Below are 23,743 nucleotides of genomic sequence, written 5' to 3' on the forward strand. Positions count from 1 at the left end.
GTGCCACTGGACTCAAAACTTTGTTCTGGTATTATACTTGGTTCACCACTTCTCTGTTTTGTCCTCACAACAGTTTTGTGAGGTAGGTGAGACAGAGAGGGAGCAAATAACACACAACTACCCAGCAAGCTTCATGATGCAATAAGGAACTGAACCAGGGTTTTCAGATCCTAGGCTGAGAATTTAACCACTACACACTGGCTCTCCCATCACAATTCACCTCCTTATTGTATGGATTCTGTCATGTACTGCTGCAGTTTTCCTAAGGCACTTTCTATTTCTCTGCCTATAAAAAGTTACCTCACTGTATTTCCCCCCCCCCCATCCAGGATTATAAGTGTTTTATACTGAATAGGTACAACATGGTAGAAAATAAGTCCTCTCTTACTCCCTCACTTCCCCCCCCCAAAAAAAAAGCTTATAAAATGTCACATCTTGGAAGATATTCCTTTGAAAAGATGAATTAGCCTTTGCTTTGTGCCAGCATAGAGCAACTGTCCCCACTTTAGTGTCTTGCAGGGAATTGCCTGCAGTGTGAAAGGCACTGTTTTCAAGCATTAACAGTTTAACTCTCAGAAGGGCAGGGCTTTGGCAGCCTAATTTTATACTGACTGCTGATTCTCTTGTGGGCTATTATTTCATGGAGTGTTTATTTACTGTGGTCTTGCACCGTGAAAAGCTACGTCTGTATGAGGCTGTTCTGTTTTTTTTTCTGGTGCTGTGCGTGCTGCCTTAATAGGATTACAGTTACTCTAACGGAGAATCAGAATGTCATTTCTTGTAGCTAGCAAGAGAGCATTCTGTGTGAGAGAAATAATACTAGAGAAGCAGGAGACACGGAGTCTGAATGACACCCTACCTAGGGAATACTCACCTCACATTTGTTTGTGTGATTTGAAAACTGAAGCTGGGGGGAGGGGGATCATCAGGGTTTTCTTCAGCACAAGATTTTAAAGTTGTGTGTGAGGCAGAGTGAAAAACTGGGTTTCTTGACCTTTTATCTGAGGAAAATGTGGACTGTTTTATTTCTTTTAAAGCAGGTAATGAGGTGCTGAAGGTATATTACGTCGTTTCTGCGCAGTCTGTATTTCCATAGTGAGTGTATTGAAATGTTGGAGGAGAGAGAGTATTAAATTACTTGAGAGGAGTTGTTTATAGTCTCTCTTACTCATTCACTCCCCCCCCTCCCAGTCCAGGAGTATTTAGATGAGGTGCTTGTGAGAGGCGTGCCACAGCAGAAATGGGTTAAACATTTAATTAGAATCCATACTGGTAGCTACCGAAGCTTAACGGAGATTTATATAAGCCGTTAAGAAGGACACAAGGCTGCTGTGTGAGCTTCTAGCCTGGCTGAGCTACTGCAGCCGTTGGCCGGACTTCAAGCAGTGCCAGGGCATGTCTGGGAGTCTGCCCAGGAAACAGAGTGAAAGAAGAGTTTGTGTACGGCGTGACCCTGGCCTCTCGCAACACCCCTATCCTTTTCCCGTACGGTATAAAATGAGTCTGCTATAACAGAAGTTGTTTATAAAAGAGGAGTAACGGACCCAAGACAGGAAGAAGCTTGGCTTGCTGGACTGGAGCTCTGAAAGAGCAGACCATGGCTTCGGTGTTCACGTGCGGAGTTGAAGACTTGCTGTTTAGCGGCAGCCGCTTTGTTTGGAACTTGACAGTCTCGACGTTAAGGAGGTGGTACACGCAGAGAGTGCGGGGTTGCCACCAAGCTCTGAGAACATGGTGCGGGATAAGGGACGTTTATCAGGTAAAGCCTTCATTCTTCCCCCCCTCCCCCTTCCTTAAGTTAGCTAAATACTATTTTGTTTAGCTTTAAACAAAAGAAGGAAAAGGTCACTCCTGAGTAACTCACCTGTGGGATGCTCTTAAGCAGAGCCTGAGAGTGCAAGGGGAAGTCCTTTCTGGGCAAGGCACATGCAGCATTTGTACAGACTTACAATTATTAAGAATTCCACTTTGCCCATTGTATTTGTTTGAGTGGGAAGTCTGAGACGGCGATATTTTTTATTTGCAGAACAACTCAATTTGATTCTTAAATATGATGCTTTCAGAGAACCTTTTTTCCTGGGCAAAACACCCTCTGATGATTGTTAATAGGAATTGATTGTCCTTTCCATCGCAATGTCTTTCTAAAAGGAAGCTTTCCACTGCCACCACTTAGGCTTTCAAATCTAATGGGGTTAATTTAGTGTCTGCCCTTCGTGTGCATCAAGCAAACAGGCAGAGCGTGAAATGCTGTGACAGGAAAAACTCTGTTCTCTCTTTTTCTCCATTTACCCGTTTTTTCCCCCTCCTGAAGATGAGTTATTTAAAAATCTGCCAGCTGCTTGTAGTCTGCTGCTGCTCCACTGGGTGAGGAGAGGAGGATAAAACTAGGCAAATCAATTTCCTTCTGACAGTTTCTTCTTTCTTTACCCGGTACCTGGTTTTGCAGCCCAAGTTCAACAAACAACAGGAACCATTTCCAAAGGTCTGCATTTATTATACCATGGAATCAAAATGTGCTGTGACATGATTGCTGTGTGTTTGTTTTACAAGTAACTCCCCTAAAGAAAGTTTAGACTTCTCTCCCTCAAGCCTCTAAGGCTGATAACCACTACTGGGTAACTTTCTGCTTTGAATTAAAGTTAGAAGATAATTGCCTCTGTCCATTAGAAGGCACTAGGTTTTAAGTGCATTGAGATCAGAGCTGAGAGAACGTTTGCTGTCCAGTTTCTGTGCTCAAAAGAGAACTTGTCCATTTAGGGGAGGGGCTGTGGCTCAGTGGTAGAGCCTCTACTTGGCATGCAGAAGGTCCCAGGTTCAATCCCTGGCATCTCTAGTTAAAGGATTTGGCAGTAGCCAGTAGGTGATATGAAATACCTCTGCCTGAGACTCTGGAGAGCTGCTGCCAGCCAGTCTGAATAGACAGTACTGACTTTAATGGACCAAGGGTCTGATTCAGTGTAAGGCAGCTTCATGTAAGTTGTGTTTAGAACTTTCCAAAGACTTTAAAGGCAGTAACTTTCTGGAGCAGGGATGAAAAGAAATGCCAGGATGTAGGGAAGCTAAGGGGCAAGGGATCCCAGAGATGAGGTGGTTGAAGGGTAGATGGGCTGAGAAAAGGTTACTTGGAGAAAGGAAGGAGAGGGAGGCTTGAAAAACATTGGCAAAGGAGACTAGCAGAAATGTCGGAAAGAAGAGGTGTGGGCTGAATTGATCTGATATATGAACAAAACCAGCCAGTTCTTTGGCTTTGAGCTTTTCGGTGCTTTGTTCTGTTGGTCTATATAGACTTTTGAGCTTACCAGAGACTTTTAAAGGAATCTGCTTTATTAACAGACGATTATAGATGATTAATAGAGGCATATGTAAGGATGAATCAAAAGGCTGATTAAAAATTCCTAAGAGCCTTCACTTTCCATGTCGTACCAGGAAATTGCCCTCTAGATATCCATCTGTCCCTCGTTCACAATACATTCAAGTCCTGACTCCATCAGTATGTTGGTTGCAGAACATGCATCTTCCTATGAATATTGCAAAAGTCCATCTCTGTCACTAACTCTCATATACTCAATTTCCCACATCTACCTGTCTGCATAATGCATAAAGTGAATGGGATAACCTTCTCGTACAAGAATTCTGTATGCACACCATAGCACGTATGGGACTTGAGAGTGATTTCTTCATAAGCTTGGCTTCTTCCCTGGCTATGCGCCTGCAGGTTGAACAGTGTAAGCAAACATTTTTCATGCAGCTATCAATCCCAGCTGTTGTTGCCTCCAAATAATGTTTCATAGGTTGCCCAGTAGAACAATGTTTTCATGATTTTCTGTGCAACCATGAGGACTAGACACTTACTTCAGAACGGCAAGATTCGCTGTTGTCTGGTAAAGGTAAAAGGTTTCCCTTGCTTGAAAGCCAGCCGAATCCAACTCTATGGGGCGGTGCCGATCTCTGTTTCCAAGCCAAAGAGCCAGCGCCGTCCAAAGACGTTTCCATGGTCATGTGGCCAGCATGACTAAAAGCTGAGGCACACAGAATGCTGTTATCTTCCCACCAAAGCGGTACCTATTTATCTACTTGCAATTTCTTGCTTTCAAACTGCTAGGTTGGCAAGAGCTGGGGCCAGAGATGGGAGCTCACTCCGTCACACTGCACTAGGGTCTTGAACTGCCGAACTACAGACCTTCCACTCTGCAGCTCAGCATCTTAACCTGCTGTTTGGCATGGCCACTCAATTAAACACATGGAGATTTCACGTCACCTAGTATTCAAAATGCAAATAGATTATCTTCTTCCTTCACCCAGCTTTTTACACTAGTGGCTTTACTAGTTCCATGATACAGCAAATTAAGGTAGGGTACCTTTTGTACTACTTAAAATGTAAAGCCTGCATCCCAGAGATCATGTGACATTTTGGGAGGGGGGAATGTCACCTTCTTGGTTACTCAGGGAGGTGACAAGCATCTGTTAGGCCTGACTCATCAACCGTTTGGTCACTGGGTGAGGCATACTCAACAATTTATCCACTTTTTCCTGACCCATTCCCCTCCCCCATTGATCTATTTTCCAGAGACAAGAAAAGAGAGAGAACCTCAATGTTTGGAGCTTTCTTGTCCTGTTTGGAGCTTTCTTGTCCTGTAATGCCTGAAGGCTCACCATAAAGCATTTTTAAATATATATATAGGTATTCCTACGTGTGTGTGTATGTATGTTTTCAGTTAAGATGCTGCTTCTGATATTTTGGGGCTTCTCTAAAAATAATTCTGTGAATTATAATAATAGAGCAGGGCCTTTTAATTGTCAAATCAAGTAAGCTGTAGAAAGGGACTTTATTATGCTGAAAGCATCAGAGAACTCTTATTTAAAATATTTCTGTGCTGCCTTTCTGTGTAAAAAGGGTTCCTCCTCCTCCTCCTCCTCCTCCTCCTCCTCCTTTCAGAAATATTTCCTTCCCAGCATTGTACTCTGAGACTGTGCCCTACCTGAAATTTAGAACATAGCGATAGTTTATATCACAAGACAGGACTATGAAGGAATGGCGAAAAGGAAGCTTAGCTACAACCTTAGAGAGTGTCTTGGAGGAACAAGACGTTACCACCCACTCCATTTTTGCTCATCCTCCCTGTGCTTTGGATAGGGTCACCAGCCTCCAGGCAGTGGCTGGAGATATCCTGGGATCAGAGGTCATTTCGTAGAAAAAGAGCTAGGGGAACTCATTAGCATAACTCATTAGCATATGCCACACCCCCTGACATCAGGGGCCCGGCGGTGGACCTGCAAGGCCAGCGGGAGTGCGAGGAAGCCCCTTCAAGGCCCTCCCTGGCCCCAGGCAGGCAGGGGTGCGGAGAGGCGGGGGGGAAGCAACTTACCCTCCCTCTTCTCCTGCCTCTTCCTGGCTGAATGAGGGCTGGAAGCGGGGTGGCCGGAAGCAGGGGGCGGGGCTTCGTCATGTGCCCCTCCCCCTGCACCTCACCCCGGGGGAACTGCGTTCCCCCCCGAAATGACCTCTGCCTGGGATTACAACTGACAGTGACCAGTTCACCTGGAGTGGGCAGCCCTAGCTCTGGAGTTCATTGAACACTGAATCCTGCAATCACTCTTCAACCATCCCTAAAGCTGGTGAAATACATCCTGCATGTTCCCAGCACCCCTCCTGTCGTTCTGCAAGACATCTTGTAGGTCCAAGAGGACAACTGGGATCTGGCTTCCTACCCTTGTTTCAGCACTGGCATGAGACTGATTACCATCACGGCCACCAGGGGAGACATAGGGTACAAATCCTGGGGGCCCTGGACACACTGGGGTAGAGTTGCGAACCTTCAGCTGAGGCCTGGAGATCTCCCAGAATCACAGCTGATTTCCAGACTACAGAGATTAATTCCTCTGGAGAAAATAGCTGCTTTGGAAGGTGAGCTGTGTGGCATTGTACCCTGCTGAGGTCCCTCCCCTTCTCAAAGCTTGCCCTCCCCAGGCTCTGCCCTGATTTCCAGACTACAGAGATTAATTCCTCTGGAGAAAATAGCTGCTTTGGAAGGTGAGCTGTGTGGCATTGTACCCTGCTGAGGTCCCTCCCCTTCTCAAAGCTTGCCCTCCCCAGGCTCTGCCCCCAATTCTCCAGGAATGTCCCAATCCTACCATGGGGGCCTGTGGATCTTGGCAAGCCATATGATTTCTTTGGGGATTGAGCTGAGTGGTATAAGGGGGATACAGAAGGAATCTTTTTTGGAAGCCAGGGGTCTCTCTGCGGCCATAATAACCACAGCAGGAAGATGGGCTATGCAGTTGTGTATCCCTAATCTCATTCTTACTGGCTGCCAACATGGCCACCTTAAATGTCCTGTTTTCTTAAATGTTGTAGATAGGGGTGCCAACCTCCATGTGGGAAGTAGAGATCTTCCAGAATCACAGTTCATAACCAGGCTACAAAGATCAGTTCCCCTGGAGCAAATGGATGCTTTGGAGGCTGGGCTCTATGGCATTGTACCCCACTGAGGTCCCAGTCCTCCCCAAATCTCCAGGAGTTTCCCAACCTGGATCTGGCAATCCTTCACATCCATCCCCCACTGGTGGCTGGGAGGGGGGATATCTGGCAACCCTAGTTGTAGAACTTTCATGGAAGGCAAGGAAATAAAGTGTGTGATGTGATATATATATTTTATATATCCCAGTATATTGGCACTTTCTGGCTCTCCCATTGGCTGTGCTGTGTGCTCCATCAGCCATTGGCCTGTCAACCATCACTCAGAAATACTCATGTGCCATTGCCTGGTTGCTAGGTCCACTCCTCTTCCCTGCCCACTGCCAGCCTGGCCATTCTTCCCTTCCTAAGGGTTATAGATTACTGGCTGATTACTGAGGTGGGCCACCGGCCATCAAGCCATTCTCTTCTCCTCCTGCTGTGGGGCTGACTTTTCCCTTAGTGGCTGTTGCTAGGCAAGCAAGCTTGGTTCTGTCAATAAAAAGGCAAAGGCAGGAGGCTCTTTCCAGGCCTACTTTGGCCTTTGTGGGGAACTAATTGGGGCCAGTCCTGACAAGGGTTGCCAGCTCCAGCTTGGGAAATTCCTGGAGATTTTGTGGTGGAGCCTATGGGAGCCAGAGTTTGTGGAGGGGAGAGGCCTCAGCTAAATAGAATGCCATAAAATCCACCCTCCAAAGCAGTTCTTTTCTCCTCAAGAACCATTGCTGCCAATCTCCAGGTGAGGGCTGAAGATCCCACAGAATTAAAATTGTTCTCCAGATGGCAGAGATGAGTTCCCCTGGAGAAAATGGCTGCTTTGCAGGGTGGACTTTGTGTCATTATACACTGCTGAGGTTGCTTCCCTCCTGCTTGGGTCTCCACTGTGGAGAAAGACTGTAGTTTTCCTAGGTAGTGGCTACAGGGAGGGGGGAGGAGATGGAAAGCTGAAGTCAGATGGCAGAAAACGGTACATGAATGGTTGGCTTGGAAGGAGATAGAGTTGTCACCTCCAGGTTGGGAAATTCCTGAAGATTTGAGGGGTGGAGCATGTAGAGGGTGGGGTTTGAGGAGGGGTGGGACTTCAGACAGGTACAATGTCATAGATTCCACCCTCCAAACCAGCCATTTCCTTCTGCGGAACCATTGTTATCAATCTCCAGGTGAGGGCTGGAGATCACTCAGAATTACAACTGCTCTTCAGATGGCAGAGATTAGTTCTCCTGGAGAAAATGGTGGACTGTGTCATTATACCTTGCTGAGGTTGCAACAGCATATTGACGCTGAGTGCCCAAGGCCAGGGCACCCACCCAGAGCCTCTTTCGAGAGCTCGTTGTATTTATTTCCACAACAGGTCTTATTCCTAGTCTCATATAATTCCCTTGAAAGCTTTAATTCAAGAACTTCAGAAATGGCATAAAAGGGAAACATAACTGCTAGTACGTTCTGTGTCCTTTCTGAGCTTTTATTTCACTTTTGAAATTATTTTCTCCCATCTCTCCCTATGCAATAAGCTGTCATTTATATCCTGCTTTTCTCCACAATGGAGACCCAAAGCAGCTTACAGCATTCTCCTCTCCATTTTATCCTCACAGCGACCCTGGGAGGTAGGTTAGGCTGAGAATATGTAACTGGCCCGAGGTAACCTAGTGAACTTCTGTAGCAGAATGGGGATTTGAACCTGGGTCTTCCAGATCCTCATCTGAAACTTTAATCACTACATCACACTGTCTTTCATGGGGTGGTTGCTGTTAAATAGTAGCAAGCAGCCAGGCCTGGGTGTGTCATGTGAGCATGGCATGCAAGTTGCCCAGTGGTTTCTACTGGCCCTGGTCCCATGAGTCCTCCCTAAAGGGCCCCGACTGAAACAAAAACTGGAAGGCTTGGGAATACTGTTGTGGTTGTCTAACAACGGCCACTGAGGGCATTCACTTCTTAATGATGCAGGCTTTGCTTCTGTTACTTGGGGGAGGGGCTAGCACCCCTCCCCGAAGTATTTTCTTTTAGATTTCCAGTCTCCAGATTTAAGTATCCACAGTTGGGGCCATGTTGAGAATTCAATATATTGAACGAGTCTGTGGTTCTGTTTCCATATTCCATCTTGACACGTTAAGGACTCATGTGGATATTAGCTATGGTGAAATTAAGTGAGTAGCAGAATGATCATTAACCATTCCTGCAAACAGGGAGGGGCAGAGGCTCAGTGGTAGAGCATCTGCTTGGCATGCAGAAGGTCCCAGGTTAAATCCCCAGCACCACCAGTTTAAAGGATCAGGTAGGAGGTGATGTGAAAGACCTCAGCCTGAGACCTTGGAGAGCCACTGCCAATCTGAGTAGACAACACTGACTGTGATGGACCAAGGGTCTGATTCAGTATAAAGCAGCTTCATATGTTCATCTTATAATAGAGATGTTTATAGTTCCTTATAATGACTGTTGTAAGACTTTTCTTCAAGGTGCCCCTTACCACTGCCCCACTCATCTTAGTATCTTGTCCTGCCAGCCCTTGAAGCAGGATTGCCATGTTTGTTAGTGTCATGGCACATGTGTATAGGTCAAAGAGGTATGGGCTACAAGATATAGAACGGTGCCCTACGTTCTCGAACCTAGCTTTGACAGAACATTTACCTGTCTGAAAATCAGGGCATTATAGCCTGTAATATTGTCTCATATGCTCCATACAACACCAGTTGCCTGTGCTAAACCTACATTGGACGGTGCTGATGGGGGAGTTGTCACAAGGGGTATTTGCAATCCATGCAGGGTTCTTTTCAAGTCCATAAGAACTAATACTAATAGTGTTAGGATTTGGCTAAGTTCCCAAATAAAGGCTGAAGCTTAGAAATCTCTGCCAATGTTATCCTCTTGTTTAGAAGGTCATATGCCTCAAGTGACAAACAGATACCAGCTTCTCTCTTATGATAACAACTATGAGATGTTCCTCTACTCTGGGGTAATTCAAGCACCTTTAGTAAGAGTTATGCTTTCTCCCTCCCCACCTTTATTCTCCTTCAGTTTCTATAGTACTTTTCATGATTCCCAGAGTAGGCTCTCCTCTGAACAGTTTCAAAATAACTCTCCTCATTTCACTGTTGAGGGGAGAGATGGCTGGCCCTTAGCAGTGTGAGAAATGCTCCCTCTAAGCTGTGGAGTCTTGTGAGCAAAGATCCTACTGTGTGAGCTACCGGCATTACAGTTGTGAGCGAGTGATTTGCTCTGGAGCCGTCCTTCCTGAACAGTATGTGAGCCGGAGGCTAAAAAAAACTGTGAGCTAGCTCACACTAACTCAGCTTAGAGGGAACACTGAGTGTGAGGCTTCCCCTTTGCTGCAGTGGCTCGCCCACCCTCTGCCATCCTGGGCCAGCCTCAGAATGGGAAGGAGAGGGGATTCAAGCACCCCTGGTCCTCTTCCTTCCCTCCAAAGTGAGCACAACCATCTGGTTTTTCCTCCCTGACCTGGCTGCCTACCTTAGATACCACCCTTGGCCCCATCCACTGGACCTTGGCTCCACTCAGGGTTTGGCCCCACCTCTTCCTGGAAGTGATAAAAGGAGAGTACCCACTCTCAGTCGGTCCTTTGTTCTCCCTCCAGGGCCCAGCTTTCCTCCTCCATCTTCTTCTTACCCTGGCCCTTCCCAGCTGCAGGCCATCAACCCTACAGGCTACCTCTGGTCTGTCCAGGTGTCCAGCTTCCTCTCTAGCAGAGGTGGGGGCCACTGCCTGGTTGGGGGCCTGCCACTGACTGCCCCACTAGGCTGGCCACTGCTCCTCGGTTCTCTGCTGCCCCCCTCTCTAGGTAAGGGCCCTCAAGGCACTGAGTTGTTCGAGGCTTGCCTGGTGGGAAGGGGGGCTAAGTCGGGGACAGAAGTCAGCACCTCACAGGCAGCTTAGGAACAACTAAAGTTGTCAACAAGAGTGTGTTTCTTGGAGAGTAGTAATGGCGCATTCTCTATAAATGCATTCTGGATGCTGTGATTCACTTGTCTAAAGATGTGGTCGCATCCCATGCATTTTTTATTGTGACTACAAGTTGAACATGAGTACAGAAGGGAATTAACATAGTAGAAAGATAAGGTCATCACCTTTTTATAACTGAAGAGCCAAACTACATCATAATTCAGAGCAAGCAATCAACAAACAGCCGGGATAAGAGAGCCATTTGCATAAATGAAAATAATAGAACTTAACAGTACTGATAATGGACATGTTGATTAATAATCCATAAAGTTTCCACCACCCAAACACCTGTTGTGAGTCTTTTATTAAAAAGTGGCACACATGGGATCTCATAATAAGAAATAAATATACACAGAAGCACCCTGTGCGATTGTTTGAGCACACTGGCATAAATCTGTGTATGCTTCACACTTGCAGTACCGGCAACTGTTTACCTCTCACATTTCTCTTTCTGCACAGCCTCTCTGAGAAGCCCTTTTGCCTCAACCCCCCGCCTCTTTGCCTGCCATTCCCTTCACAATCTAGCATCCCACCTACACTTCCAGTATATTTTAATTTAAAGATTTGATTTTCTTTTACAAAGAGCCACGTTTGGTTCCATAAAAAGTAAAGGTAAAGGTTACCTTGCTCAAAAGCCAGTCGAATCCGACTCTAGGGTTGCGGTGTTCATCTCCGTTTCCAAGCCGAAGAGCCAGCGCTGTCCAAAGACGTTTCCGTGGTCATGTGGCCGGCATGACTAAACACCAAGGAGCACGGAACGCTGTTACCTTCCCACCAAAGTGGTACTTATTTATCTACTTGCAATTTCTTGCTTTCGAACTGCTAGGTTGGCAGGAGCTGGAACTAGAGATGGGAGCTCACTCCATCATGCGGCACCCGGGTCTCGAACTGCTGAACTACTGACCTTCCACAGCCTGCAGTTCAGCGTCTTAACCACTTGAGCCACCGCAGCTCCTTGGTTCCATACTGAGCCACATTTGTCTCTAGAGCCATAGTTTGTAGCCGTAGGTGTTGAGTCCAGTGAGCGAGACCAATATTATCTCTTCTGACAAGCAGCAGCTCACCTCTCAATCTTCCTCTCGGCCCTGCTTCCTGAGAAACCAGGATTTGCCCACGGGATCATTTGCCCACACATTATGCACTGTACAACTGATTGCCACCTATGTCGTTATAAATATCTGAAGTAGCTGTATCCTGAGACACATGATTGGTGCATCTGTCTCAGTGTTTTGTTTTTTACTGACCGGAAGCAAGTCTCTGGGGATCCAGGCAGGGATCCTATAAATCTCTCTGCTACATGAAACCTTGTTACTGTAGTATAGTTTCTAACACTGAGCTATGGCTTAGTGGGGAGGAATTCCCACATGGAGGGAACACCTAAACCATAGAATATGTGTTTTTAAAGTACTGGGGAAAATATTCTCCTATTGGAACCTTCTCTGGGGAAGAGGCAGCAGCCAAAAAGTACCACAAATGAGAGACATCGCCCCAGAGGAGTTAAGAGGCACCATGGAAACTGTGCGCCTGAACAATTTAAGATTTACTGATGGCTAACTAAGGTTACTGAAACTAAACTAGCGTCACATAGAGAGAGGCTGAAGGGAGCTTGTTCAAACATCAGGAAGGTTGTTTCTTCTAGGACAGGTGGAGAAATTGCTGAAAGCGCGCTTAAACACAGGACATAAGCTTGGCAACAAACATTGACTGCTCTGCCCTTAATTTGGGATAGAGGAATAAAAGGGGAAACAGGCAATTTTTTGCTTCCTGTAATTCAGATCTGGACAGCTGAACTATGAATATTTCCTTTGCTACTCCACCTTAGGCAGATTTTCCTAAATGCTATTGGCTACACCCAAGGGGTGGTTTTTAAAAATTACTTTTCTAGATGGAAGAGGGACTGCTAATTTGATGCACCTCTGTGAGGTGCTGCAAGATACTCACCATTGGGGTTAATACATGTTAGAGGCTACTCATTCTTCTGAGGATCATGTTTATGGAGCCTCAGAGCAACCAGTTCTTTGTCCAGGTGGAAGGCATTCATATGTCTATCACCACTGTTACAGCATCTTCACATTTAGCCACTCTTAGACTGCATTTTTCAATTCATTGAAATAATTTCCTGTATAGTTTACTTGGGCACTGCAAATAGAACTTCTTTGCCACACTTCTTTGAAAATCCTTATATTCCTAACGGGTGAAAACTTAGGGTACCAGTTTACCTTTAGGCTGATACATTGTTTTCCCTAAAAGTGGAAAGCAAGCTCCACTGAATTCAGTATAGTATGTATTTCATCATAGTGTATGTTTGCAATTTTATGAATTAATGAGCATGTGGGCATGTGTTGTTCACTTGCCCTTTCTCTCTCTCCCTCTTCCCCCTCTCACTAATGAGCAGCATACATTGAGAGTTTTCCAAGAATGTGCAAGGATTTCGGATATGAGGGATAATGGGCGGATCCCACTTTCCAGTGAGAAATGGTGCAGTGGCTTCAAGCTATAAAGATGTAAACATTGGGTTAAACATTAGCTGTAGATTAAGTTTGGAAAGAATTTCCTAATTATAAGAGCATGGAATGAATTACCTATGGAGACTGTGGATAGACCACATGGGTCTGTCTCGGGTATGTATAGATTATCTCACCTTAAAGGCATGAGATACAACTGAATGCTCCACTGGGCCTCTTATTGTTTGTTGGGCAGGCTCCAACACTGGGCAGCTGCTGCTGCTGCTGTTTTGAGGTGCAAATATGCATTTTCATTAAAACTTGTCTAAGACATGGATGTTTGCCACATCATCCATTTCTTGCATTTTCAGAGTTACCCCCAAACTTAACACCGGTCAAATTTGTACTTGGAATAGCAGGTAGGCACTGTACTTGTATACTTTTGTCTTGTTGTGGTTGCCATCAAGTTACAACTGACTTATGGTGACCCCCATAGGGTTTTCAAAGCAACACCAGACACTCAGAGGTGGTTTGCCATTAACTGCCTCCAGGTCACAACCCTGGACTTCCTTGGAGGGCTCCCATCCAAATACTGACCATGGCTGACCCTGCCTAGCTTCTGAGATCTGACGGGATCAGGCTATTTAGCCTGGGCTATCCAGATCAAGGCTTACTTTTGTCTTAAAACATAAAATACTTAAATTTCTTACTTTTCTACTTAAAACACAGCTACAAAAGTTCTAATATTGAGCTTGTCCTCTAAGATGATGCATCCCCCCAACCCCCCCCCCCCAAGAATAAACTACAGAACTTGCAAATCAACCAAGGAAACTTTGTATCATGCTCTAAAAAACACAGGGGGTTGTTACTACCAGTTTTGTCTCTTTATGCCATGATTTTCTTTCCTCTCCATGGTTGGAACATTGTAAATCATTGAAACCCTTCTGGAAATTTTGAAAGTATAGTAAAGCCTCTCCTGCCAATTGACAGTTAACTTTCGTTTTGCTCAATCTGCGTCCCAAAAACAACTTTCCAACTCTTTCAGCCAAGCAGGTTTCCACTTCAACTTGTGAAATAGTACGTTTTGCTTCTGGGAGGAAAAAAAGGGGTGGCCTGAATGAAATAAGGTTTTGTATTTCTCTTCCTTCCCTGTTTCTGGACGAATTTCATTTCCAGACTCTGTATTTCATCTCATTTCCTTCTACATAGCTCATGTACCAATTTTATAACAAGTGGTCCCTTATTCACTAGAGACGAATGTGTGTGTGTTATTTATTCTGTGCTAACGTTGTTCATGAGGTATGTAAAATTTCATATGCATCTGGTGAAATAATATTGGACGTAATATTTTTACAGAGCCCATGTTAACAGAATTTAGTGAACATTATTATATTCATAGAAAAGAAACATGGCTGTAGTATATTCCTTTCTTTTAAGTTGCCCCATCTCAAATATCTAGATACATTAAAAATACTTTGAGAAATAATATCAATAGTTTTGATGGTCTTAAAATGCGATATTTGTCATGTATGTTTCAATTTGTTGCCTGCCTTGGTGCTGCTCCTGGGGACAGCAGACACCCAGGACTAGTGTGAGGGTGGAGTCTGAGGCCTACTGCAGAAGGTAGGGTTGCCAAGTCCGACTTACCTTGCCGGCGGGGGACTCTGGGGTGGCTCCCGGCACGCACGCGTGCCACATGCACATCACAGGGAAGTGACGTCATGACGCTGGGCACGCTGGGGGCGGGGCCATGACCAAACAAGGGAAAACCAAAGAGTTTTCCCTTGTATGGCTGTGGCCCCGCCCCCAGCGTGCCCGGCGTCATGATGTCACTTTCCTGTGATGTGCACACTGGGGCGGGGTTCCCCCCGGGGCCTGATTCCCCGGCGTCTGGGAACGGGCCTCTGGGGCGGGGGGATTTCCGCCCCCCCGGGGGGACTTGGCAACCCTAGCAGAAGGTCAGGGGAAATCACCTGCATTGTGTATGCAGAAAGTTTCCAGTGGTTGTCAGCTGGGTAGCCAATCTGGTTTGCTTTCTGACTTTAATCTGAATGGGTGAAATCCCCTGGAGAAAACGGCTGCTTTGGAAGGTGGAGTCTCTCACATCATATCCCGCTAAGGTCCCTCCCTTGCCCAAAACCTGTGTTTCCGAGGTTCTACCCTGGAATCTCCAGGAATTTCCCAAACCTGAATTGGCAACACTAAGTGGAGGGTGGCATTTTTTCATAATGCATGCCTTCTGTTTCAGTTCAGCCATATTTGGTTTGGATTATAACACAATGGGTTGGATACAGGCAATATCTGTTGATTTCTTCTTCCTGCTGTAGACCCCTTTGTGCCATCCCTCAGGGTCTCCTATTCACCAAGAGCAGCATTTTGTGGAAACCAGCGGGCTCAGTGAGGGAGGGGCGAAGCAGGAAAGTTCCATTCTGCCATTGGAAAATTGAATCTGGATCCAACTCCTTTCTCCCAGCTACCTGAAACTACTACTACTACTACTGAATATGTCCATGGAAAGGGGGGGGGACCACTAACACGCTTAACAATGGTATAAAACACTGGGACTATTTTAGAATGGAAAAAATCTCGGACCAGTTATTAACTTTGGAAAATCCACTGTATCAATCTACATTTCCGGAGCAATGGCTTCCCTTTTTGGATTATGTGTCGGGGACAGAATACAAACAAATATATATTGAAAACCTGGCATATTAGTTACACTGTTAAACAGCCACTTGAAATGTTTACGTGTAACCTTCTCGCTCTGTGTAACACATCCACATATTTATTAATATGTTATGTACTTGTTATTTAGAACTCTTCTGGGGAAAAAAACATTAAAATAAAAAGTTTTTTTAAAGGACATAGATCTTCCAATAGATGGCAGCATTCAAAAACAATAGGAAAAATGTAAATTTCCTGAGGCACTCTGTTGCTGATTTACAAGCCACCATTCTTCAACGTAAATGATGTGACTTATTTATAAACTGCCTTGAGCCACGAGGAATGACAGGATGTAAATATTTTAACGACTAAATAAAACACACATACGAACCCCCAAAGGGATTGCCCAGCATGACTTTGCTGAATTGGAATTTATCAGAAAGCTTGATATAATGCAATTAGAGCTCACCAGGTTTTCTGAGTTTCACACAATAGGTGTTAAATCAGCTAGGACAATCTAACAGGATTCTGTCATCACCTATTGCTACTGCTGCTTCTGTGAATGGCCACTGTGACCATCTTGTAGGCGCTGGTGTGTTGAATAGAAATGTCACGGATCGGTCCCCTTGCATATCAGTGACTTTTGACCTCATTGTTTACTGTTTATTTTCTCTGTGCCTATGTTTGTGAGAGATTTAAAATCTGTCATCTGACAACACACTTCATATATCTGGTGGAGAGCTCTAGTCCCTGGAAGCTTATGCCAGAAGAAACCTGTTAGCCTTTAAGGTGCCTCAAGACTGCTTTTTGAAGTCTGTTCTGAACAATGTACCTTGCGTAATTCATCTGAGCCCTGACCTGGATGGCTCAGGCTAGCCCAGTCTTGGCAGATCTCGGAAGCTAAGCAGAATCAGCCCTGGTTAGTGATTGGGTGGGAGACCACCAAGGTCATCCAGGGTCACTACTCAGAGGCAAGCAGTGGCAAACCCTCTCTTACCTTGGAAACACTATGGGGTCGCCACAGTACAGCTGCAACTTGACGGCACTTTCCACCACCAATTTATTTGAAAATATTTGTATCCTGCCTTTGTTCTTCAAAAGAACCGACCCGTCCAGATACTACTAATGAAGTATGAATCCTTCAGCAATTAGGACAATCTTGTGCTGCTTCAGCAGTGACACAAATTCCCCTCTGTGAGCTTTGATTAATATTGCCATATCTTTTTTAAAGCTGTGTCTGCATTCAGAATAGCACTGCACCATTTTTGCTTCTTCATTATGCTGAACCTAAATGCCAAATACTACTGCGTCATAATTAGTCATTAGCAATTCCACTGATCTCCTGCACAAATGAAGATGGGCATGTCCTCTTCGTGATCACAAAGAGGATAATACTGTCAGTACTAGGATAAACTTCTACACCCATGGTCACACATTCACCCTTAAGCCTTCAAAGATATTGCTTATTTAGATGAATAATTTCCTCCTCAAAGTTTGGGTTTGACTGTACCTTTTATTTTATAGCAAAGCTTCATAAAGCTCTCGAGGAATCTGTCATATAGAACCCTGTGTGACTAAGCCACTAGATAATCCTCTTGCTTAAATCAGACAATTAGGGACTTAAAACTGGCCTCAAGTTTCTACACATTGCTCATATGGGATGAAATTGTTGGGACTCTTCCATTTCAGACTGCAAGGATGAGTATTCCTGCTCATTAGAATCATCGTGGCCAATGTCAAAGGGTTTGAAGAAGGAACCTGAAACATTAAAGAAGCTCTACAGCCAACCAGCTGATTGTTGATCTATGTTAGCATTTAACCTTGAAAAGATTTTGTCATTTCCATTTTGCAGTGTAGAAACCTAGGAGACTCTGCAAAGAGTAGTTCCTGGTAGACTCCAGCATCTCTATGTGAGACCACCTTCAACTATCCCAAAAAAGATCAATGTAGCACTGAGGCAGGCATTCGGTGCTCCATATTTGTTGGGTTTGAAACACCAGATAAAGCCAATTTTATTCTAGAAGGTTTTATTTCATCTTGAGGGTTTTTAATTGTAAAGCAGACTAGAAATATTTTAAATAAATAACAAAGAAGGCCACGAAAATCTTGTGAATTGTTCTACTTCTCAATACTTCTCCTTGAAATGTAAAAAACTTACCTGTCACCATGTATTTATTTATTTATATCCCATCTTTCTCCCCAATGTTGACCCAAAGCAGCTTACATCCTCCTCCTTTCCTCCATTTTATCCTGACAACAGCCCTGTGAGGTAGGTCTGGCTGAGAGTGTGTGACTGGCCCAAGGTCACACAACAAGCTTCAATAGCACAGTGGGGACTTGAACCCGGCCTTCCAAGACCCTAGTCTGACACTTTGACCCTTATTCCATGCTGTCTCTGTCTGACCAATTTATATGGATGAATTAACCCAGTGTCAGGGTGACCTGAACTGTTCCAGTCAAGTAAAGACAGTTCCTTTGTTTGCAGACCAGGTTTCCTAGTTCTTGAAGGTTTTGAAGCTTTGTTAGTGTGGCAGGATAGAAATCCAGATAGTATTCATGGGAGTAATTGAGCGACATCATCCCAACCCGTCAAAAAAGTGGAGGTAAAGGTTCATACTCTTTCAAACTGAGGAAATCTTTTACAGGGGAGCATAATAGTTTCAAGACTCTCATTTCTGCTTTTGCATTAGGTTAGTCCAAATTTATTTAAGATATTTGTATTCTACTTCATCTCGCTCAACTCAAGGCAGCTAACAAAGCAACAAGTTGCAAATGTAGAAAACAGAATGTAACAATCACCCAACAAAATAAAAACAAATTGACTGTTGTAGCCAGTCAGTGGATAGCTGTTGTAAGGTACAAAGGAGGCAGAATTCAAGCATCCAGACTTCCTCTGTGCCAGTTTTGGGTTGGGATTGCATCCTTTTCTTCCTTTATGTTGGTCATAGTACAGATCTTTTGGTAGACGATTGCCTATCGTGACTGAGTTTTGCCTGCAGAGGAACAACAGAGGTGATAGCTTTTGAAAAGGAACTTCAGAATTGGAGACTTGGTGATGTTCTTTCTGCTGGAGGCACAGCAGTCTGAAGAGACCTGCCACTCATTCTGTGAAATACTTATTCCCTCCTGAAATAGTTTTCTGTGTAGTTACAGTTACTCCAGTTTCTTTACTCTTCATCTAAGCCTCTGATGTCTGCCGCCGATACTTACCTGCTGTGTAGGAGGCCTTCTGACAGATATCCTGCTCAACTAGTTTATTGGTTAATACACACAAGAAGTAGAATACAGGATCAGAGGATCACGTAGGAGTGAGTGAAAGAGTATTTCAGGGCAGAAGACAGATGCAAGGGGATGCCAAAGGAATTGGAATCTGATGGAAATGGATGGAACAAAGATGACATTCATTGTGTTCTCAATGAAAGCACAATTTGTCAAGGGTTCAGCTAAATTAGGGGCGCACAACTCAAATCAGCATGAGAGGGACATTTATGAAACTGGAGAGGACTGCATTGCTAAGTTGTGATGGTGGAAACTCCCTTCAAGTCACACCCAATTTATGGCAACCCTGTAGGGATTTCCAGGTAAGAGAGGAACGGAGGTGGTTTACCATTGCAGCCACTTCAGATGGCATTATTAAAGATTCTTTAATATAACTGTCTTGTTGAACTGTGAAAAAGTGTGTGTGGACAGAACTGTAGCCCTAGTGAAGTACCCTATGCTGGACAATGGAATGTATACTGTGGCCAAGGGGAGCCTTGGGCCTAAGTAGTATGCCAAGCAAGATGTGGACCCGGGACTAAAGAAGCCTTCCGCCACTGAACTCCTGCATCCACACCAAACACTGGGATGCAGACCAGCAGCCCTGACCTCCATGCACGCAGGGACAGCAGCAGACCAGAAACAAAGCCATGTTCTGATAAAGGACAGATGTTCCTGAACAGAAGCCATGCGGGAATCTCCACCATGCAGCACCCCCCCCTTTGTGTGTTAATTTCAGCTGCAGAAACTCACATTCCCTTCCCTCCTGAGCCAGCCCAAGACAAAGGAATGTGTCCAGCAACAGGCAATAGCAGCAGTCCAGCCTTCCTGTCACCCATCAGGATAACGTTGCTGTCAAGTATCCAATCATTAATCTGAAGCACTGGCCCTGCAACATGATTGGTTCTTTCACTTCTTTCCTTTGTCCCACCCCCTTCCCCAGAGGTGTCACTCCCTGCCAGCCATCACATTTCAGTTGCCCAACCATTAATCACTTTATGCCCCATACAGAGTTAATTTTTTTTTTTAGTATTTCCTGGGGACCAGGTGACCACATGGGCTTTTTGCCTCAGGTCACATTTTAGGTATTTAAGGAGAGCCCTCCCTGAGTTCGCTCTCTTGCTTCTTCCTCTCCTAACCCCATCCTACCTTGTTGGTTCCAAACCTAGGACTGTTTGGAATCAGTCCACGTGTGTTGCTGGTCAACTCACAGTCCCTTCCCCCTTATTATGTCCTATCTTTCACTGCAGGATCCAAGCGTCTCGTTGGACAGGTAAAGTATTACCCCACCAATGATAATCCTGCTTATGCGAATGTCTATCCTTTCAACTCTACATCCATAGTTCTGTATTGTGTGTGTGAATGCTTGATTTTTGTTTGTACGCTTGAAGAACCTTTAGTAAAGAAATCATTATTTTAGCTACACAGTCTCTGCGTCTATTCCTGGCCTCTGGGAATTCTGACTCCCGTGTACACAAGTTATGGTCCTATATTTGATGCCTGTTGGCATTTAATAATCATACTTCCCCCAAGCTTCTTAATAAAATAAGGCAATTTGGCTAACAGTAGCAACCGTGGACTTTGTTGGGGGTCTCCCATCCAGTTACTAACCAGGTCCGACCCTGCCTAGCTTCTGAGATCTGACGAGATTGGGCTAGCCTGGGATATCCAGATCAGGTTCAAGTTATCTATAGAAAAGCATTTTTAACTCAGTGTTTTATCTGAACTTATTCTTTTTCTGCATTTCCACGATTCATTCTCTCTCTGCTCTCCCTCACGGGTTACCCTCTCTTTCCCATTTTCCCCCTACTCTACAATTCTCTGTTTCTGTACAGTACCCTATCCTTTGCACTCCATAGTTACATTATTTCTGCATCAGTATAGACCTTTCTGCACTCCTATCTCTGTTACCCTTCTTCCTTCCTTCAGTAACGTCTTCCCTCTCCAGTTGCTACAACTGCTCACTGAGATCAGTGGCAACAGCAACAAGGCATGCCCTCTCCCAGCAGTTTACATGGTGGGTGAGTCTTCGATACCGGCAAACCATACAGCACACATTACCAGCTATAGAAGACCAGCTACACCACCATCATTTCTAAACGCATTGAGAGGAGGTGCAGTGCAGATGGAATGATAACAGGCATTCTCCCACTAAAACTATCATACTCTGGTATCCTGGATCCTGGGAATCCTGGGTAAGATTCCTCCTGAAAAATCTCCCTTCTCTCTGAGCCCAGCAGTAACAATCTATAACTCATCTGTTCATATTGGGCTGTATCCAGGTGGTATAAAATAAAAAGTTGCCACATTTAAATCCCACTCAGGGGGTGGGGGGTGGAACGTGGTTTAAGAAAGGTAGAAAATCACGTTTCAATAACAGGATTTCATATTATTGCATTTGTGATCAGCTGCCAGTACAACCCTACGCAGTTACACCCTTCTAAGCCTATTATGCTTAAGATTGTACTGCAAACACTTCTTTTATGGTTCTTCCAGTTTAACTTCTGTCATCCTAATGCTGTTCTGCACACATCATGAAAACGAGACCTGTGATGCAGCTGGACATCATGCTGAATGGCAGAATAAAATTCTGGAGTCATTTTGCCTTGTGTTTGCTGACTGTGTGTGCTTAGAATTGGCCAAAAGCTGGATTCGAACTAGCCAGCTAGTTCTGATTTAATTATATGTGAAAATGAAGCTGTTTTCTTCACCTTGCATTTATTTTCTCATTAGTGATCATTGTCCATGAGTTAGGTGGCTTCTCTATTGCATCTTTAAATGAAAAAGAACAACAACATCAGGGGAAGGCCTTGGCCTCTATGCCCTGTTTGCTGGCCCTCCATAGGAACGGGTTGGCCACTGTGTGAAACAGGATGCTAAACTAGATGGACCACTGGTGTTATCCAGCAGGGCTCTTCATATGTACTTATACAGAATTCATTTCCTTCTGATTGGAGCAGTATCCATAAAGTTCTACCAACAGAACTTTCCTATCAACTTCTCATCACCAAAGTGTTATGATTTTCAGTGGAATTCGTTCACACATCCCACTACAAGACATCAGGTTCTCTGAGTAATGAAGTGAATCACAAGCATGTGTGTACCATGAGCATGTGTGAACCCCTTCTGGGCCAGTTCACCATCCAGGTGACTCAAGCAGCAGTTTGGGGTGTCATATCAGCAGAGGGTGACAGTGTGGGAGCAGGCAGTGTCTATGGCCCATACCAAACATGTGTTACTACCACTTGAGTCCAAGGTGTGGATCTGGCTCTTGCATTGACCCAGCCAGGGTGGCATACAAGAAGGACACTTAGGGTGGCAAAAGGTCTTCAGCCAGCATCAATACATGCACACACAACGATTTGGATTAAAGATGTAGCCATCTTGTATTTTGTTTGCTTTTTAAAACTTGTAAGCTGCAAGTAACTTTACTGCATTGAGAACTATTTCCAGTAAAAGTTTTCAAGTGTGAGTTTTTTGCTTTCTGTTCTGTACAAACCCGTAATGTTTTCATGTTGGCTGGCTCATGCTGGAAGGCTTTTGTTTCCAAAATTGTAATCAAAGCAACAAACAGTAAGGTCATTTCCTAGAGATTATATGGCAACGGAAGAAGTCTGGGATTGTATGAGTCCCTGCTCCAAGTAGCATTTATTTAAGCAAAAGGCTTTGTAGCCACACTGTTTGTATTGTACCTCTTGTGTTCCATCCAGCTCTTTAAACTCACCAGATTGTGTGCTCAAAGGTAAGAGCAGAGTTTCATGATGTATTTTTTAAAAACTGGTTGTATGTATTGTTGGTCAGAGTAAACTAGTTTCAATTAAATCAGAACTTCAAAGTTGAGAGATGCAGAGAAAGGAGACAAACATGATAAAAAGGCAGACTGAGTAGGAAGTCTTGCGGTGCAAGTCTAAACAGAGTTCCACCCTTCTAAGCGCATCAAGTACAATGGATATAAACAGGGTATACCTCTGTTTAGGATTGCTCTGTTAGTGTTTCTACTTGTTCCCCTTTGCAGAACAATTGGTAAAATAAGAGAATTTTTATGGCAGATTATTGTGGCATACATTTTGGAAATCCCACTTTATCAGATGCATGCAAATGCTGCATTCACTCTGGGTGGTTAAAGGCATCTGGAGGGGGTGTATGTTTGTTCTGAATATTAATATGGTATTTATTGCCATTGTTCCAGATGTGGTTTGCCTGTGAAAAATCTCTTCTGGGCTCTTGCAGTCCATAAGCCAGTTGTAGTTTCTCATTTCACAGCTGTAGTGCATTTGCCCACCCTTCTGTGTTAGTTGGGTATAAACTGGACGGATTGATTTTGCACATGGTTTCCCGTAAGCTAGAAATGGTTCTGAAACCTCTTGAGAATAGGCAAGGAATCACTGTTACAGAAGCCTCATTTCAGTTTAGAACTGTTAAACATCTCATGAGTGAGATCAGCTCTTCTCTGTACCCGTCTCAACTGATGCAATGTTTGGCACTAGGAGGAGCAACGGCAGGCATGGAGAACGAGACCTTTGAGTCATACTCTTATTTAGAGGGTTCAATGAGCTACATAAGTCTGGTTCTGTCCAGTGTATTTGAATTCTTTCTCACAGACACAAACACTGTATGCATGTGTAAAAGAGAGGGCAAGAAGGTAAAGCTAATCTGTCTACTCTGAGCTGTTCTTACAAATTCAGAATAGTGCAGTCTAACTTTCTGTGCTGGAAAATTATGATGCTAATGAGGTTCAGTCCCCTTTTCTGTAATTTCAAGAAAGTGGAAGGGGGAAAGCAGCCCAAAACTTGATGGTGATTGTCTCTGGATAAACACTTCAAAGTTATAATGGGCCCCTAAGCTATAAGAATGGTCTTCAAATAATCCTAGCCATATAATACAGGCTATAGGGTAGGATTGCCAGCTCCGGGTTGGGAAATACCTGGAGCCTGGGGAGGGCAAAGTTTGGAGTGGGGAGGGACCTCAG

At 44.5% G+C, this 23,743-nt stretch overlaps 1 protein-coding gene across 1 annotated transcript in view; it reads left to right on the forward strand.

Annotated features, from left to right (window-relative positions):
• The first annotated feature begins 1,549 nt into the window (after positions 1–1,549).
• FRMD4B (FERM domain containing 4B) overlaps positions 1,550–23,743 on the forward strand; it is a 182,788-nt gene continuing 160,594 nt past the window's right edge. The window contains exon 1 of the mRNA XM_015409653.1: positions 1,550–1,759. Coding sequence (XP_015265139.1) covers positions 1,598–1,759 — 162 coding nt within the window. The 5' untranslated portion in view covers positions 1,550–1,597. The remainder of the gene's footprint in view (positions 1,760–23,743) is intronic.

Source organism: Gekko japonicus, unplaced genomic scaffold (genome assembly GCF_001447785.1).
Source record: "Gekko japonicus isolate JY-2015 unplaced genomic scaffold, Gekko_japonicus_V1.1 scaffold2987, whole genome shotgun sequence".
NCBI classification, from domain to species: domain Eukaryota; kingdom Metazoa; phylum Chordata; class Lepidosauria; order Squamata; family Gekkonidae; genus Gekko; species Gekko japonicus.